General features: G+C 38.6%; 1 protein-coding gene across 1 annotated transcript in view; it reads right to left on the bottom strand.

Moving 5' to 3' along the window:
* The window catches only part of LOC124794822 (solute carrier family 35 member C2), an 87628-nt gene that overhangs the window by 58321 nt on the left and 8094 nt on the right, over positions 1 to 21213 (bottom strand). The window contains exon 3 of the mRNA XM_047258482.1: positions 1382 to 1454. Coding sequence (XP_047114438.1) covers positions 1382 to 1454 — 73 coding nt within the window. The remainder of the gene's footprint in view (positions 1 to 1381; positions 1455 to 21213) is intronic.

The raw sequence follows: 21213 nt of genomic DNA, 5'->3' as shown, positions 1-21213 counted from the left end.
AGGACTCTCCCAATGAATCTCAACCTGGTACCCGCCTTACCAACAATTAATTTTTTATATGATCATTCCACTTCAAATCGTTCTGCACGGATACTCCCAGATATTTTACAGAAGTAACTGCTACCAGTGTTTGTTCCACTATCATATAATCATACAATAAAGGATCCTTCTTTCTATGTATTCGCAATACATTACATTTGTCTATGTTAAGGGTCAGTTGCCACTCCCTGCATCAAGTGCCTATCCGCTGCAGATCTTCCTGCATTTAGCTACAATTTTCTAATGCTGCAACTTCTCTGTATACTACAGGATCATCCGCGAAAAGCCGCATGGAACTTCTGACACTATCTACTAGGTCATTTATACATATTGTGAAAAGCAATGGTCCCATAACACTCCCCTGTGGCACGCCAGAGGTTACTTTAACGTCTGTAGACGTCTCTCCATTGATAACAACATGCTGTGTTCTGTTTGCATTTCGTATAAAGAGCAACTTGGTGACATTGGACTTGTCATGCTCCTGTGAAGAAGATACTGACATCTGCTAAACTAACACTAAATAAGTTTCTGTAATACACTTCTTAGTCTTTACATAAATGTATGGCCACGGTCCAATGATTTATAATATCCCTAATTTTGTAGGCTTCTGAAGATGACAATTTGTTGAGAAATGTAAGGCAAAACAAAAATATCTGTGCAACTGACTGAATTTTATTCTGAAATATATGCTGCATATTACAGTTGCTTAAAAAATTAGCAGCTATTAATAAAATAATAAATGTTTCCCTTTTGTTATAGTCGATGATAAGGTTGTGCACCGTCTTGTTAATACAGTTTAGTCTTCAGTTTCGACTAAATATCTATTGAAAATAGCCTGATCAGTAATGAAAGGAGGATAATTATTTCCAAAATTACATGCCACTATCAAGTATTAAAACTTTTAACAGGAATATTATTTTGAAATCACAAGATAAATTCTGTAAGGAACAAGATGCATAAAAATCCATAAGTTCTTTTTGAGAGCAAAAGTAATATGTTTACTCTTGGGGCAAACATAACTTACTTTTTTCTTTATAGAAGTGCTTACACAATCACAGATATGCCAACTTCATTCTTCAGTAAATGGATAAATAAGAAAGTGAAAGATCGAATAAGCTGAATATGCTTTCCATGATATAAAAAAAAGTATCGGCAGTCTCAGAAACTCAAACAGCATCAGAAGTTGCATGTAGGAACATTACCACAAGAGAAATACTATGTGAAGAATTTGTTTCAAGTCATTACATAAGCAAACACCAAATCTAAACTATTTGTATGAAATAATTTCCCTTAGTCTTATTTGTAATTTTCATCATGTTTCAATTATTATAAAGATAATTACCTTACTCTCTAATCGGAAGAGGAGTGCAAATCCTAAAATAAAAAGTATAGTGGTTGACTTTGTCATTGTATACCTGCAAAAAAGGAAAAGCAATAGTATTACCACCACTGCATAGAAGATAACAATGGACAAATACATAAAAACAGTATAATGAGGTTACACATGTAACTGAAGTTTCAGTAGCAGTGATATCAAGCATCCCATGAAGGCTATACAATATGTGCTGAATGCATGAAATCTGCAAGCATTTTGAAGTTTTGTTTAATGTAACAAATGAAATGAAGCATTTCTAATTGGTAAACTAAAAAATAAATAAAAAAAAGATTATTAAATCTTTATCTGAAATGCAGTAGGCCAGAATAGCACAAACCGAGATTGGCAGCGGCACATAGGAAAGACTGAGTATATGAAAAGTTAAATAGGGAAAGTGTCACAAGAATGACTGTTCTAAGACACATGCTTACTTTCTTTTTGGGCTGCTCCTACTTTTTTAAGCAAGAATCACTCAACTCATCTATCAGCTTCCATGACCTAAGATACTACAGTATATGTGAAATATGCCATCCACAGAGAAATGGAGGGCCTGTATATAACAAGAAATGTGTTCAAAAAGCAATGCAGCCTTGTGGAATAATCTTTCTTTTTTTATTGCATGTATATTCCTTGTTTAATTGAGGAAGAAACATGATGCATTAGAGCAGAGCATATTCGTTACCACATGTTAGATAAGCCGGGACTCAGAACATCTTCACAAGGAAAAAAGTATGGTAAATATCTACCAAACAAGTCCACATCAAGCAGCTGTATGGCAAGTTACAGGAGACAGTAAATGTGGGAACTGCAGCCAAAGGTGCCAACATCGAAAATGTTGATACAGGTGCAAGCCACAGAAAATGAATGTGAGACGTCTGCCTAGCCAGCCTGGTCTCTCCATCTATGGTGCCCACACATCATTGTGGAAGTGTATCTCTACAGAATTTGTGCTCTTCATGAGTTGTTTTCTAAAGACAATGGAAAACATGTAACTTTCTTCAATAGTTTATGTCATCTTTAACTCAACATTGGGAAAAACTTAATGATTGGTTGGGTCAGAAGGTTCCACCTTGATCGATATGTGTATGCAAAGAACTGATGCATCTGAATTATGGGGAACCCCCATCTGCTGCACGAGTTCCCTCTGCTTCCACAAAAAGTGGGTGCTTGGTATTCAATGTCACTTTGGCATATCTTCATCACATTCTCTAATGGCTTAGTGAACAGTGAGCACTACATACAGATGGTGTAAACACTGTATTTCAAAATCAGTAACAGCACACGTTATTTCCGCAGGACAGTGCTTTGGCACATAGAGCCAACAATACCACCATGACTGTCTTGGATCAGTGTTTTCACAGACAAGTGATTTCGAAGGCATTGTGGGGCACCCTTATTTATCGCCATGTGACAGTTTCTTATGAAACTTTTCTTTAATGACGCTGATTACAGAACTGACACTCTCACAATTTTCAAATTTCAGATAGAAATTTAACAATGTATTGCTCTAGTTTCTCAGCTAGGGTTACAATTTGTGTTTGAGCACATGCATCAGTAATTAATATTATATGGCCACTTTTAATAACATCTGTAACATAGTCATTTTCCCATAAAATTGTGTTATTCTTCAAACATTCTCATCAGGTTTACAAGCAAAGAGAACAAGACAAAATGATAGGTCAAAAAAATTTCTAACTACTTTCACATTATAAGATGTAATCTCTTATTCATATTGCCAATAAACATGTCTAGACAATATGGGGAAAAAATGTGATGAATTTATACGCTTCACTTGTTACTAAGTAAGTAGTGAGCTAATTTGAAACTGGTGCTAAGAAACAGTACACACCAAAAATTCAATGTAACTGGACAGAAAAAGAAAGTCTACTTACCAAGTGGTGCTGGAACACACCTTTCATGAAGTTTATACTTATGCAAACTTGGAATCAGGAGAGGGTTAGGAGAAGGGGTAGATTTCTGAAGTCACCCACAATCGTGGGTCAGGGGAGACTTACCAGATGGGATGAAATTGAAAGACTCAATCAGTTGGAAAAGTCTTTCCTTCTCATCCTGTCTGGTAAGTCTCCCATGACCTGCAGTTCTGGGTAACTTTTCCAAAAGCTACCCCCTTTCCTAAACCTCTTGTCATTTTCCTTCACACCTCTCCTTGCCCCTTTTCTACCTTTCTGCTGGAAGAATTAGCCACTGGCTCCAAAAGCTTGCACAAGAATAACTTTCTTTTATATGCATTCTATGTCGCTACTTCGTGTATAGATTTCTTCCTATCCATTGACATTATTTTGTCAAAAATTGATTATGTTTGTTGTTGCATCAAAAATTCAGTATGCCATATAATGAATTCAAACATACATAAGTATAATTGAGCTGAGCATCCACACACATGAAGAAATACCCATGCATTCAGTTATAATAGAACAAGAACACAATGTGACAAGTAACAGCAGTATAACACAAATAAATATTTCATAAGTCATAAGTCATGCTCTTTAGACTTAGCTACTATGGACACAACTAAATAAGTAAAGGCTAGTAATAGTTGCTATTGTCTACAATATAAACATTATTAAAATTATATTTGCCTGACAACTCCTACCCAACAAACAGTTTTTCAATCAGTATTGTGTGTGTGTGTGTGTGTGTGTGTGTGTGTGTGTGTGTGTGTAAAACACATGGTAACTATTGTGTACTTATATTTTTAAGTTGTTTATGTGAACACTTAGCAGGCAGTCATATATTGGTGACAATCAATACATATGAAAGATTTCACTCTGAAGCAGAATGTGCACTGTTTTGAAACTTCCGACAAATGAAAACTGCTTGAGAATTAAAACATGGAACCTTGAATTTTTTAGGCACTTCTATTATGGACTAAGCCATCCAGGCATGACTTACAACCCACTCTCAGAGGTTTTTAGTACTATCTGTAGCTCTCCCACTTTCAAAACTTTTTACATCATAGAATTTTATCATGGACATCATCCACCAAAAATGAAAACTTATAACAAACAATAGAGCAGAAAAAAAAGAAAGAAAAAGAATGGCAATTTTTCAACAAGAAGTGAAGAGTCCTCAACAGACATGAAATATGTCGTCTCCTTCATCCTCCTGCAAAACTGAGGAATTTGTTGGGTCATCTCATAGATGATCTCAGGATTAGGAAATATGGCAATTACAACATTTCATGTAAGTGTGGAATGATTTACATTTGGCCACATGTCGTGCAGTTTAAGATCCATGTGATGAAAATCACTGTCATACTCGCCTGGGCCAACCAGATAAATTGTGCAAAGGAAACCAAATAATATATGAGAAGACAAAAATTATAGCCTGACTTTCACCCTTCTGGGACTATGTAACACAGGAGGCAATACACATTCGCATGGCAAATAACTCTGTAGAAAGGGACTTGGGATCCGACTAAGTACCACATGGAATCCTATGCTTCTTGCAATTTGATAAAGAGGAAACAAAAATTTTGAACTGTAGCTTCACCACAGAACAACAAAGGATTTATATAACAATCAATTTTGGTTTGGTTCCCAGCTACGGTGTTGCTCAGCAGCAGCAAAACCATCATTATCTCTGCCCACACACACAGCAGGAAACATTTCAGCTCCTGGTAAAGGGCTCTAGATGTCCTGCCGCTTTCCATATTCATGCAACTCAGTAGTGCATGCGCCACTTCTGGATGAGGCTGACATAAAAAGAGCATCACCGTGTGGATACCGACAGTTTCTGTTCACCAGAAACTGCTACCTGACAATCTCAAGCATTGGTCTCAATGAAGTGTTGTAGAATTTCTCCAAAGGCCATCAGTAGTTCTAATGGAATGTTGTCTACTCCTGGGGCCTTGTTTCGATTAAGGTCTTTCAGTGCTCTGTCAAACTCTTCACGCGGTATTGTATTTCTCATTTCGTCTTCATCTACATTCTCTTCCATTTCCAGAATATTGTCCTCAAGTACGTCGCCCTTGTATAGACCCTCTATATACTCCTTCCACTTTTCTGCTTTCCCTTCTTTGCCTAGAACTGGGTTTCCATCTGAGCTCTTGGCATTCATATGAGTGGTTCTCTTTTCTCCAAAGGTCTCTTTAATTTTCCTGTAGGCAGTATCTATCTTACCCCTAGTGAGATAAGCCTCTACATCCTTACATTTGTCCTCTAGCCATCCCTGATTAGCCATTTTGCACTTCCTGTCAATCTCACTTTTGAGACGTTTGTATTCCTTTTTGCCTGCTTCATTTACCACATTTTAACTTTTCTCCTTTCATCAATTAGATTCAATATTTCTTCTGTTACCCAAGGATTTCTACTAGCCCTCGTCTTTTTACCTACTTGATCCTCTGCTGCCTTCACTACTTCATCCCTCAGAGCTACCCATTCTTCTTCTACTGTATTTCTTTCCCCCCTTTGTGACAATTGTTCCCTTATGCTCTCCCTGAAGCTCTGTACAACCTCTGGTTTAATCAGTTTGTCCAGATACCACCTCCTTAAATTCCCACCTTTTTGCAGTTTCTTCAGTTTTAATCTACAGCTCATAACCTATACATTGTGGTCAGAGTCCACATCTGCCCCTGGAAATGTGTTACAATTTAATACCTGGTTCCTAAATCTCTGTTTTACCATTATATAATCTATCTGATACCTTCTAGTATTTCCAGGATTCTTCCATGTGTACAACTTTACTAAAGAAAGGAATAGTTGATAAGACACAAGATGATACACAACTTTTATTTATGCTGTTTCATATGTTCTCCAGATTAGATTAGATTAGATTAGATTATTTTTTCTTTCCATAGATCCGTGCTGAGGAGATCCTCGTGGATGTGGAACATGTCAACCGAGTAAGTTTCATCACATTCAACACACAATTGTTTTGAGTTACTGACACCACTGTAACTTGTAACCATACCACAAATTTCCAGAGTGACTCCTCTAAAACGTAATACACCTTATGGACATTCCATCTGCACAGCTTGTTTATGAACAAAACACAAAAACACTTTTTCATAGTTGTGTTACTGTGTGAAAAACTTGCACACTGGTGGGAAAAAATTCCTTAGAATGTTTTAAGTGCTCGAATACAGATGCTTGTGTTGGTGGAAGCTGCATCAAACCAATGGAAAGAGTAGATCAAAGAACTTCATTTCAGTAACCACTTTAAAAAAATAAGATCCTTCCACTTCCATATTACAGAACATAATTAATATAAAGAAGAAACTAGACAATAACACAACTTGCAACACCTCAAATGAATCTGTACCTAGCAGATATACAACATAAAAAATTCAAGTACTTGTACAACAGACAAAAACAACATTATTTCTGAAACTATCAAACTATATAATGCACAATTAAAATCTGCAGAGAGAGAGAGAGAGAGAGAGAGAGAGAGAGAGAGAGATAGCGGTTATGGACACTGAACAAATTTAACAATAGGTATAGGAATACTTGGTAATGCAACAAAGTTAGGGAGACCTTGGAAGGAAAAAACATAACATTATTTTGTAATAATAGATTATTATGCATCTTTTAGCATATCAGAACTACAGAGGGTAAAATCTGTAAAGGAAGACACAGACTGGAATACATCCAGCAGATAACTGATCATGTAAGTTGCAATTGCTACTCTGAGGTGGAAAGGTTGACACAGGAGAGGAATTTGTTGCACGCTGCATCAAACGAGTCAGAAACTGATGACTCAAAAAAAGAAAAGTATGCCACATGAGCATGCCCTCAGTAAATCATATGTTGGAATTCAGAAGAGTTGCTCAACTGAGAACACTATTTACATGTTCACTTCATGAAATTTTACAAGCATTAAATAACAAAAAACCACTGGTTGCTATTTTATGTGACTTATCTAAGATATTTGACTGTCTGAACACTGCATTCCCTAGATAAATCGGAGATTTATGGGATTGATGGTACAGCCAACCAATGGAAATGTCATATCTAACCAAAAGAATGCAGAAAGTTTTACATAGTAGTTCAACAAATGTAATCAGAGGAGTGTCTTCTTCTTAGGGAGAAATCCCCAGGGCTCAGTCTTAAGTCCGCTATTGTTCTTAATATATGTAAAAAAAGCTTCTGGCTAGTATATAACAAAGGGAATTAGTTGATTTTGCAGATGACACTAGTACTGTTATCAATCCAAGCATACACACAGCAACAGAAGACATGGTAAAAATGTTCTTACAAGTATCACTGACTGGTTTTCTGTGAATGACCTCACTCTCATTTTCAAAAAGATGCAACATATTCAGTACTGTACATCTGAGGTACTACACCAATGATAAGTGTACCACACTGTGAAGAAATAATCATGTTGTTGTTGTTGTGGTCTTCAGTCCAGAGACTGGTTTGATGCAGCTCTCCATGCTCCTCCATCCTGTGCAAGCTTCTTCATCTCCCAGTACCTACTGCAGCCTACATCCTTCTGAATCTGCTTAGTGCATTCATCTTTTGGTCTCCCTCTACAGTTTTTACCCTACACACTGCCCTCCAATACTAAATTGGTGATCCCTTGATGCCTCAGAACATGTCCTACCAACCGATCCCTTCTTCTAGTCAGGTTATGCCACAAATTTCTCTTCTCCCCAATTCTACTCAATATCTCCTCATTACTTATGTGATCTACCCTTATAATCTTCCGCATTCTTCTGTAGCACCACATTTCGAAAGCTTCTATTCTCTTCTTGTCCAAAGTATTTATCGTCCATGTTCCACTTCCATACATGGCTACACTCCATACAAATACTTTCAAAAATGACTTTCTGGCACTTAAATCTATACTCGATGTTACCAAATTTCTCTTCTTCAGAAACCCTTTCCTTGCTGCTGCCAGTCTATATTTTATATCCTCTCTACTTCGACCGTCATCAGGATATAATAATAAGGGTGGAAATTTTGAAATTTTTAGATGTCCATACTGATGAGAATTTAAACTGGAAGAACAGCTTTTTGGAACTTCTAAAACAACTTAGTTCCGCTACATTGCAAATCTGGGGAGAGGCAAATCAGTTTGTTGAATGAAAATATGCAGAATATATCAACTATGTCATACGGAATGATGTTCCGCAGTAACTCCTCTTTAAGCAAGAAAGTCTTCACTGCTCAAAAACATGCTGTAAGAATAACATGTGTGCTCACCCACTATCATCTTGCAGACATCTGTTTGAGTAGTTGGGCACTGTGACTACTGCTTCACAGTATATTTATTCCCTTATGAAGTTTGTTGCAAACAATCAATTGAAGTTAAAAAAAAAATAATGGTGAACATTATTAGAACGCCGGAAGAAAAAATAGTATTTATAGAATATGTAACTAATTAATTATTCTTGTTGAAAAATTTAGTGTAAAAGAAATGTGTGTAGCTTTTGAGAATTGGCCCAATATTTTTTGTATGCTGTATAATCCTGCAAATATAGAGCCAAATAAATAATTAATATAACGTTTTGTGTCCTATCTGCAAGCACACACGGATTAACTATCATGATGTTGAAACAGTGACAACAGTGTCAGTATAATGGCAGAAGTCCTCAATCCAAAGCTTAGTTTGAACACCATGGTGTTTTACCAGACACATTCTTTGTTGGGGATGGTATGCCCCTGTCTCCCCACAACCTCTGAACTGACTAACCCAGTCAGTTATAGAGGGACCAGCAGTTTAATGCGAACTCAAAAATGTAACTTGTCATTTTCCACTTAAAAAAAATCACTTATCTTTACAAACAGAAACTGTATTCATTCATTGGTGGTGGTGTGCTTCTGGGTGGTGTTAATTTATGCACAATATTTCGAGGAGTAAATCGTTCATCTTCTTCTGGTTGGAGCCTAGGTAGCAAGTATGCATAAAAGTGTTACTTGCAGCACCTGAAGAAGACAACTGGTTGTTCACCAAAATATTGTGCACATGATTAATCACACTGAGAAAACCTATATATACACTGACAAATAAGATTGGCAACATGTTGCAAAGTTTCTGCCAGAAAAATTCACAGTACAACAGAAAGAAATGATACACATACATGGTGCACACACAAAAAAGTAGAGAAGCAGAGAATATGTTATATGGAAATGGGTTTGGAAACATTTCATTTCTGTGGAGTATTGCATACTGTTCTGCAGTTAACGTAACACCCAACTTATCCAGATATGAGTTGGGTGTGGTTTGCTTTCACCTTCTCTCCCTGTGTGTTTGCCATGATAGACACACTACATATAGTTGTACGAAATGAGTTCTAAAATGCATCTAAAGTGTTTCCATAGCCTTGTTCAACATACATTCCAAGACACAAAAAAAAGACACAACAAGGACAAGTTATTCAAATGGGATGGAAATCAGAACATTAAAAAAAACCACACAAATTGAGAATAAATTGATGATTTATTTCAAGAGAAGGAGCTTCATAAATTGAGCAAGCCGATAACGCATTGTCCACCATTGGTCCTTATACAAGCAGTTGTTCGGCTTGGCGTTCATTGACAGTTGTTGGACGTCCTCCTGATGGATACTGTGCCATATTCAGTCCAATTGGTGCACTGGATCGTCAAAATCCCAAGCTGGTTGGAGTTCCCCGCCCACAATGTTCGAAACATACTCAGCTGGGAAGAGATATGGAGATGATGCTGGCTTAGGTAGCATTTGGCAAGTAGCACGAACTGTCACCATATTTGGCGGGCATTATCTAGCTGAAATACAAGCCCAAGACAGCTAGCCGTGAAGAGCAACAAAATGGTGTATAGAAAATCATCAACGTACCGTTGTGCTGTTAAAGAGTGCTGTGGATGACAACCAAAGGGGTCCTAGGTCCAGCTATGAAAAGAAATGGCACCTTAGATGACCACTTCTGGTTGTCGGGTTGTGTGGCCTACGACAGTCAGGTGGGTATCCCATCATTGCTCAGGGAGTCTCCAGACATGCCTATGGTCTGGAATCTCACTGACTGGAGTAGAATTGTCTTCAGTGATGAGTTGCGCTACGAATTGAGACCTGATGAGCAGCAAAGGTATGTCTGGAGAAACCCGGACGGTTGTGGGATCTTGACCGTCACCAGTCATACAGCATGACAATCATTACTCATGAACTGGGTTGTTATCTTTTTTCACAGCAGGACCCCTGTGGTTGTTGTCTGTGGCACGCTACAGCACAGCAGTACTTTGACGATACTCTACATCACATTTTGTTGCCCTTCACCATCAGCCATCCTGGGCTTACATTTAAGCAAGATAATGACTGCCTGAACATGGCTTAGTATGTAACGCTTGCCTTTGTGTTTGGTAAACCGTATCTTGGTTAGCAAGGTTGCCAGAGCTCTCCCCAACTGAGAACATTTGGAGCATTATGGTCAGGGTGCTCCAACCAGCTCTGGATTTTGACAATCTAATGTACCAATTGGGCAAAACTTGGCATATTATCTGTCAGGGTGCTATCCAATAACTCTATCAATGAATGCCAAGCTGAATAACTGCTTGCATAAGGGCAAGAGATGGACCAACGCGTTACTGACTTGCTCACTTTTTCGCCATCAATCCTACCAATCAGACTCAACCAAAGATCAATGTTGAACTGTGTCAGACTGAGTTCACTCCTCCAGAGAAACGTGATCCACCCCCACTGCCTCCAAATCATCCACTGTTAACTTTCCAGAATTTCTTAACCGTGAACTCTGCCGCTTCATCATTCCCAAAATCCCTCAACATGCAAACTAAGCTTACATCCGCAAAAAGAACTGCACTCCACCAACTACAAACTGATCCTGAACTTATAATCTGACCTGCCGACAAAGGCTCCAACGCTGTTGTCTTGAACTGCAACAATTAGCTGGCAGAAGGACTCCACCAGCTGTCAGATTCATTCACCGACAAACCCTTCCACAGGGACCCAGTTCCAATAATCCAGCAGTATCTCCAGTCACTCCTCGAGTCTTCAGGCCCATCCCAAAACCTCTCCCCAGAGTCCATCTCCCTTCTCACCGCTACCTGCACTCATACCTTCTCACGCTTCATAAAGCCCATAAATCCAACTACCCAAGGATGCCCCATTGTGGCCAGTTCCTGTGCCCCCACTGAGAGAAGCTTTGCTCCTGTAAACCAACACCTCCAGTCTATTACCTGTAACCTCCCTTCTATATAAATATAAAAGATACCAACAATTTCCTCCATTGACTCCCCACAGTTCTTGTTCCTTTTTCACATGGTGCCTTGCTCATCACTATTGATGCCATCTCCCTTTACACTAACATCCCTAATGCCCATGGCCTTACTGTTATTGAACACTACCTTTCCCAACATCCGACAGATTCCAAACCAACAACCTACTTTCTAGTCACCATGACCAACTATGTCCTCACCCACAATTACTCCTCCTTTGAGGGCATTACCAACAACCAAATCCAGGACAGGACTATGGGCACCCGCATGGCACCAGCCTATGCCAACCTGTTTGCGGGGCATTTACAGGAATCCTTCCTTAAACACCCAGAAACCTAAACCCCTCACCTGGTTCAGATTCAGTGATGACATCTTCATGATTTGGATCAAGGGTGAGGACACCCTATCCACATCCCTCCAGAACCTCAACACCTTCTGCCCCCTTCGCTTTACTTGGTCCTAGTCAAACCAATGAGCCACCTTCCTAGATGTTGACCTCCACCTCAAGGATGACTACATCCGTTCCTCTGTCCGGATCAAACCTACCAATCACCCAGCAATAACTCCTCCACTTCAACAGTTGCCACCTATTCCATACCAAAAAGTCCCTTACATACAGCCTAGCCACTTAAGACTGTTGCATCTGCAGTGAGGATCAATCCCTCTCGAAATATACTGAGGGTCTCACTGAGGCCTTTACAGACTGTAATTATCCTCCCAGCCTTGTACAAAAACGGATCTGCTGTGCCCTATCTTTCCAGTCACCCAACACTTCCCAAAGTCCAACTATTCGCCCACACAAGAGCATTCCGTCATAGCTTAGTACCACCAAGGACTTTAGCAATTGAATTACATTCTTCGCCAGGGTTTCAACTACTTCTCGTCATGCCCTGAAATGAGAAATGTGCTAACCACTATCCCCCCCCAGTGGTAGACTGGCGTCCACCAAACCTACACAATATCCTTGTGAATTTCTGCTCCCTACCCCTTGTCTCATTGCTCATATCCTTGTAACAGACCTATATGCAATACCTGTCTCATACATCTTCCCACCACCAATTAATACAGTCCAGTCACAAACATCCCCTATCCCATCAAGGGCAGGGCTACCTGTGAACCCAGTCGGTGTGTGATCTACAAGCTAAGCTGCAACCACTGTGCTGCATTCTACATGGGCATGACAACCAACAAGCCGTCTATCTGTATGAATGGCCACCAACAAAATGTGACCAAGAAACAATGGGACCAACCTCTTGCTGAGCACACCACCCTACATGACATTCTTCATTTCAATGACTGCTTCACAGCCTGTGGAATCTGAATTCTTTCAACCAAGAATAGCTGTTCTGAATTGCACAGGTGGGATCTCTCCCTGCAATATATCCTACTTTCCGGTAACCCTCCTGGCCTTAATCTCTGTTAGTCATTGTCTTTACTCATCTATCACCTTCACTGTTCCCATTCCACCACTACATAGCCCTCAGTCTTTTTACTTCTCTCCTTTTCCACTTACCCCCTCCTCTCCCACCCTCTGCCTAACCTCCCATCTACACTTAGCTGCCCTACACTCTCTCCACCTTGCCCCTGCACGCTACCACTAGCAGCACTTTACCATTCCTCACCCCTACCCTGCTATCCTTCCCTCTCCCCGTCACAATCTCCTCCTTACCCCCACCCGGTTGCCTCTCTCTCTCTCTCTCTCTCTCTCTCTCTCTCTCTCTCTCTCTCTCTCTCTCTCTGTGTGTGTGTGTGTGTGTGTGTGTGTGTGTGTGTGTGTGTGTGTGTTTTTTGTCAATTTTTGACAAAGGCCTTACTGGCCGAAAGCTCATTTTGTGACAGTCTTTTTGCTGTCTCTTATCTGCAATTCACCATTCCGCTTCATGGTGAGTAACGACTATACTCTTCATAATATAGTTAATATATTGCTGTTAGGTACACCACAATGTATGTTAATGGTTTCCCATTGTGCACGATGTCAGCCTTATTATGTATCTTGGACACTCCTCTGTAAGACCAAAAATATGTTTTTTCAACCATGAAATGTCACAGACAGTTCAGTTCAGATATATTTTAACATTTTAACATGCACTTGAGAATGGCAAAAAACCTGAAAACATGATTGTGTACAATAAATGAACAATTAACTGTCAAATGGTGGAAATTTCCTTCCAAAAATTGAAGAATTATACAAATATAACTAGTTTTTGCAACACATTGCATAAAGATGGTGGGGCTCCTATTTTCTACAGCTATGAATCAACTTAAGCCATCCAAAATATCACAAAATATTCTGGAGAAATGAGCTCCAAAATAATGGAAATAAAAATTGCAGGGAAGACATGTTGTTTACTAGAACTGTACCAATATTCTTTGAATAGCTGGGTGGTACAACACAAAGAGTTTTCAAAGAAATATGTTTATTAAATAATTATTGGGGATTTGAACATAGAGACGAGAAAAAAAGCAGACAACCCTGGACTTACAGCATACTTACAAAAAACGATAAAACCACTGTAGCAACTAAGCACAGTGAAATTCTATTGATCACATATAACAAATAGATCTTCATGCTACTATGACACCCGGATAATAAACCCCACACAAGCAGACCATTTTGCAATCATGATAGACATTAACATAAAGACTGATGGGACTGAACACAAGGTATGGGAGCAGAAAGGACAGGTTAACTAACAAAACATTATTCTATTAAAAAGATGTTAAGAGAGGAAACAGTATATGTGGACAATGATGCAAACACTAAATGGGACTACGTTTTTAATTTATTTAATTATTATTATTATGTTACATGTTCTGCCAACAAATGGCTATTGATATTTTGAAATTGTTGAAGATGAAATAAGAACAATGCTACCAATTTCACATATAAACCATATCATTATATTCATCCCAGCAACTGATAAAGAAGTTTCATACCTAATAAACCAAATAAAAGTCAAACATTTATCTGGCTTGGATGGTGTTACATCACATCTCATAAAGGAACGTGGGGAAAGTCTACAAAAACCAGTAGCACTTGTGTTTATGCTGCAGTAGGGGAAGGTAATTTTCCACATTTGTTAAAAGTAGGCAAATTAAAGCCACTATTTAAGAAACGAAGCAGAGGTGAATTAGAAAACTACAAGCCAATAGCTTTGATCTCCGCCCTTGAAAAAAATCTATGAAATGAAGAAACTGTAAATATTACAACCAAATTTAAAATACTACAAGTGTCACAACATGACATCAACAGATTTAACTGGTCATATTCTCAATGCACATGACAGGGAACAGAAGACCTGTGGGATCTTCACGGAATGCCTAAAGTACTGAATCACTCACAGATAATTGAGAAACTATATCAGTATAGGATTCTGGGGAAATGTTATGACTCAGTCAAATCATACATTAGGAATATGAAACATTGCACAGATATCAGATTTAATAGTGTGTGGGGGGGGAATATAATAAAGTACATATCTGAGTTACATACAAACTGTCAGACACTTTGTGCCACAAGGTTCCGTATTCATACTTGGACAAATACTATTTATCGCCAACAAAACTGATTTCCCAGACTATATAAATCAGAAACTTACAATGTATGCTGATAACATAATAATTATCTGTGTTGCTAAAACAAATAATGAGATTTGAAAGGAAGCACTCCTGAACACTGAAAACAAAATCAGAATCTAATACAAAACAATATTTTTATAAATCATTCTAAAACAATGTACGTAATGTTTCAGATCAAACAAAGTGAAATGTATAATTTAAGTATTCAAATAAATATAGAGGCAAATAAGGGACTAAGCACCATAAACATTTTAAGAACCATTATAGATAAGCATTTGACTTAGGGGGATGGGGGAACACACAGATGCACTATGTGAAAAAATAAACAGAGAGCAGAGTGTTCTTCCTTATACACAAAACCATAAAAGTTGTGAATGATAAAGTTCTCAGAACAATGTATTATGGATTCAAGTTCCCATAACCATCCCACTCATCGAACATACGGGGAAGTGCACAAGCTAGCTTCTTAAAAAGATTATTTTTAATCCCGAAAAAAGAAGTGAGATGTATAGCAAAAATACCAGCCCAATAGTTCAGCAGACAAGTTCTTGTATGGCACAACCTTATGATAATATACTCTCTCTCTCTCTCTCTCTCTCAACAAGCTACCAAACCCAATCAAGGAATAAGTGGAATTAAAATTTAAAAATTGGTCAAGACTACAAGAAAAGTTCCCTTAATGATTCATCGCAAAACCTATGTGTGCTGAAGTGTAGGCCAATTTGTCGTCTCATTCCAATCTGCCTGTTTTGTAGAAGTAGACCCTACAGGCAGTGCTGCATTTGGTTACCTAGTATCCTGACATATCCTTCAGCAGTTCTTTGCAGTATATTCAGTGCAGTGCAATGATTAATAGATGTGCATAATCAAGCAAAGAATCAAGGGAAGTGCAAGTACCCTGAAAGGCGTATCAGTGATGAAGGTGTTACTCTTGCGGATGGATTGGCCAAACAGAAATGGCTTTAAATGTCCCCATAGCCAGAAATCCAGGGACTCAGGTCTGGTTAATGGTGCGGCCCTGCTATCATATTTCCTCATATGAAATGTTGTGGCGAGGTACTGTTGCACAGTCCAGAAAATGGATTGGCGCCTGATTGTGCATAAACTTTCTGCACAGACAACATTCCCCAATAACTCTGGTAATTTATCACACAGATGCTAGTGATACACAGCATCTGTTAATCTATTTGGTAAAATGTATGGCCCTATGAGTAAGTTGTCAACCATTTCTGTCCCTACATTGGTAATGAAGCAATGCTGATGCCTCTCTTCCAGGATTTCTCAAGAATTTGCATCTGTCCATATATGCGTATTGTGGTAATTTGTTATGCCATCTCTCACAATCCTTGTCATCTGTGCTATCAAATATAACACACTACTTGCCACAACTAAAAAAAGCCCATATCTAAGCAGGTATTGGTTTCCAGACATTTAATTATGCGACCTTTTCTTCTAGTGCCGACCAATACTACCTCCGGGAGGAATGAGTGACACTTTTTTAAACACCCTGTACACTGTATTTAAGCCTTGGTGTAATGTAGCATGGTAAATGTAGTATGAACGCAGATGTAATATGTTTCTCAGTCAGTCAGTCTGTCTGTCTGTCTATAAAATACTCTCTGCTGAAAATTATCAGCCAGTCATGAGCAATGAGTGAATGAATGAAAATCCACTACACAACGGCCTACATCTGTTTTGATAATTTTCACAGTATTTACAGATAATGTGTTCAACACAAATTATACAGGTATAACTAAATCCCCTTTATAGACTTTGAAGATAGGTTCCTCAACACCTCATGTATTGTGCAGTTGTACAATATGTAAATAAATTCCCTTTACAGACTTAGTGGACAGGACCTTACACCAAAATAAGAAATATAGTCTACTAAACACTGGTTCTAGAGTGCATGTCTTCTTCAATATTGTAAAACATCTCTTCTACTGCAAGCTCTTTGCTGTTCTTATTTTGGAGATAGTATGGACCAAAACAAGAAAAAACAATGTCTAGTAAACATGTATGATATTATAGTTGTAAAATGCCACAGCTGTGTTGCAAAAGAACCAAAGCTAAAGTCACTAAAACACTGAAGCTCAAATCATTATCTACATCTACATCTACATCTACATCCATACTCCGCAAGCCACCTGACGGTGTGTGGCAGAGGGTACCTTGAATACCTCTATCGGTTCTCCCTTCTATTCCAGTCTCGTATTGTTCGTGGAAAGAAGGATTGTCGGTATGCCTGTGTGTGGGCTCTAATCTCTCTATCGGTGCGGACAGCTGGCTAAAGCCAGAGATAAGCTAAGCCAAAATTTTTCCAAATGACTTAATGGTGTTCAGAAAGGATAGATTAAATACAGTTGGTGGTAGTGTTTCTGTTGCTCTTAGAAGTAGTTTATCTTGAAGTGAGATTTGAAGTAAGTACTTCCTATGAATTACTATTGGTAGAAGTTATACTTGACAATAGGAATAAATTAATAATTGGTTCATTTTTGTACTCAGATGATATAGTTACTATCTCACGAAATAAGCATCAAACGAAAAAACTACAAAGAACGAAAACTCGTCTAGCTTGAAGGGGGAAATCAGATGGCACTATGGTTGGCCTATCAGATGGCGCTGCCATAGGCCAAACGGATATCAACTGCGTTTTTTAAAATAGGAACCCCCATTTTTTATTACGTATTCGTGTAGTACGTAAAGAAATATGAATGTTTTAGTTGGATCACTTTTTTCGCTTTGTGATAGATGGCGCTGTATTAGTCACAAACATTTAAGTATATGATACCACGTAACATTCCGCCAGTGCGGACAGTATTTGCTTCATGATACATTATCCATGTTAAAATTGACCGTTTACCAATTGCGGAAAAGGTCGATATCATGTTGATGTATGGCTATTGTGATCAAAATGCCCAACGGGCATGTGCTATGTATGCTGCTCGGTATCCTGGACGACATCATCCACGTGTCCGAACCGTTCACCAGATAGTTACATTAGTTAAGGAAACAGGAAGTGTTCAGCCACATGAGAAACATCAACCACAACCAGCAACAAATGATGCTGCCCAAGTAGGTGTTTTAGCTGTCGCGGCTAATCCGCACATCAGTAGCAGACAAATTGGGAATCTCAAAAACACTGGTGTTGAGAATGCTACACCAACATCGATTGCACCTGTACCATATTTCTATGCAGCAGGAATTGCATGGTGACGACTATGAACGTCATGTACAGTTCTGCCACTAGGCACACGAGAAATTACGGGATGATGACAGATATTTTGCACACGTTCTATTTAGCGCGAAAGCGTCATTCACCAACAGCAGTAACGTAAACTGGCATAATATGCACTATTGGGCAAAGGAAAATATATGATGGCTGCGACAAGTGGAATATCAGAGACCTTGGCGGGTTAATGTATGGTGTGGCATTAGGGGGGGAAGGATAATTGGCCCCCATTTTATTGACGGCAATCTAAATGTTGCAATGTATGCTGATTTCCTATGTAATGTTCTACCAATGTTACTACAAGATGTTTCACTGTAACACGATGGATGTCCGGAACATAGCTCGCGTGCGGTTGAAGGGGTATTGAATAGCATATTTCATGACAGGTGGATTGGTCGTCGAAGCACCATACCATGGCCCGCACGTTCACCGGATCTGACGTCCCCGGATTTCTTTCTGTGGGGAAAGTTGAAGGATATTTGCTATAGTGATCCACCGAAAACGCCTGACAACATGCGTCAGCGCATTGTCAATGCATGTGCGAACATTACGGAAGGCAAACTACTCGCTGTTGAGAGGAATGTCGTTACACGTATTGCCAAATTCACTGAAGTTGACAGACATCATTTTGAGGCTTCATTGCATTAATGTGGCATTTACAGGTAATCACGTTGCAACAGCATGCATTCTCAGAAATGATACGTTCACAAAGGTACATGTATCACATTGGAACAACCGAAATAAAATGTTCAAACGTACCTATGTTCTGTATTTTAATTTAAAAAACCTACCTGTTACCAACCGTTCATCTAAAATCGTGGGCCATATGTTTGTGACTATTACAGTGCCATCTATCACAAAGCGAAAAAAGTGGTCCAACTAAAACATTCATATTTCTTTACATACTACACGAATATGCTGGTGGTAAGCATAAAATGTCTGAAATTGTACTAAATGCTTTCTCTGACAATTATTTTTAGCAATTAGTCCAGGAGTCCACTCAAAGTGTAAATGGTTGCAAAAACACATCTGACCTCTTTGCAAAAAATTATCCTGTGCAAATAGGGAGCATCATGATGTGTACAGAAATTAGTGACTAGAAGTTCATTGTAGCGACGCTGCATACCAGAACATCCAAACCCACCAAAAATAAATGCAAAATATATATATTTCAAAAATTATATAAAAATGCAACTGATGCCTTCCTAAAAGACAGTCTCCATTCCTTATGAACTGACTATGTAAGCACAGACCAGATGTGGACTGAATTCAAAGAAATACTATCAACAGCAATTGTGAGTTTTATACCAAATCAATTACTAAGAGATGGAACTGATTTACTGTGGTACACAAAATAGGTCAGAACATTGTTACAGAAGCAACAAAAGCAGCATGCCAAATTAAAAAAAAAAAAAAAAAAAAATTCAAAATCCCAAAGACTGGCAAAGTTTTAAGGTAGCTGGAAATTTAGTACAGATTTAAATGTGATGTGCTTTTAATAGTTTCTACAATGAAACTCTGTTTAGAAATCAGACAGAAAATCCGAAGAGATTCCAGCTGCATGTAAAGGGCATCTGTAGCAAATGACAATTAATACCTTCAATGTGCCATAGTGATGATAATGAGAGGTACGGCCTCCTGTCCAGAGCGTATACCAGTCAGGTTCCTTTCAGAGTATGCTGATATAATAGCTCCATAGTTAGCAGTCACTCATCTGATGAAAGATCAGTACCTAAAGACTGGAAAGTTGAACAGGTCACACAAATGCTTAGACCACTATCTCTGATGTTAATTTTCAGTAGAATTCTGGGACATAACACAATGTTTGAACCTTATCCACTACCTCAAAGAAAATGATCTATTTACATATAGTCAGACAGTTTCAGAAAAAACCGCTCTTGTGAAACACAACTATCTATATATTCTCATGAAGTAATGAGTGCTATTGATCTCAAACTGGTTCCATATTTTTAGATTTCCAGAATGCTTTTGAAACTGTTCCTCACAAGTAGTTTCTAATCAAATTGTGTGCCTACGGAGTATCATCTAAGTTGGGCGACTAGAGTAATCATTTCCTGTCACGAAAGTCACAGTTTGTAGCAACTGATGGAAAGACAATGAGTAAAACAGAAGTGATATCTGGTGTTCCCCAATGAAGTACTATAGCCCTAGTTCCTAATCTATATAAACAATTTTGGAGAAAATCCAAGCAGCCCCCTTAGATTGTTTGCAGATTATGCTGTCTTATACCTTCTAACAATGTGATCAGAATATCAAAACCAACTGCAAAAGTACATACACACGATATCCGTATGGTGCAAAAAGTGGCAATGTACTCTGACTGGGGAAAAGTGTGATGTCATCCACATGAGTAACAAAAGAAATCTGTTAAAATTTTGTTTACACGATAAATCACACAAATCTAAAGGCTGCCAATTCAATTAAATACCCAGGAATTACAATTACAATAAACTTAAATTGGCACAATCCCATGGATAATGTCATGGGAAAGGCGAACCAAAGGGTGTGTTTCATAGGCAGAACACTTAGGAAGATGCACCAAGTCTGCTAAAGAGACTGCCTACACTGTTTGCCCATTCTCTGCTAGAGTAATGCTGTGCAGTATTGGATCCTTGCCAGACTGCATTGACAGAGGACATCTTAAAAGTTTGAAGAAAGGCAGTTTGTTTTGTATTACTGCAAAACAGGGACAAGCATGTCGAAATTTCAATCATCAACTTTCTCCTCCAAATGAAAAAATATCTTGTTGCCATCCACCTACAAAATTATCACTGTAATAAAGTAAGTGAAAT

The sequence above is a fragment of the Schistocerca piceifrons genome, chromosome 4, assembly GCF_021461385.2.
Source record: "Schistocerca piceifrons isolate TAMUIC-IGC-003096 chromosome 4, iqSchPice1.1, whole genome shotgun sequence".
Lineage (NCBI taxonomy): Eukaryota > Metazoa > Arthropoda > Insecta > Orthoptera > Acrididae > Schistocerca > Schistocerca piceifrons.
The sequence above is the reverse complement of the archived record's forward strand: the minus strand, read 5'-3'. Positions and strand labels throughout refer to the sequence as shown.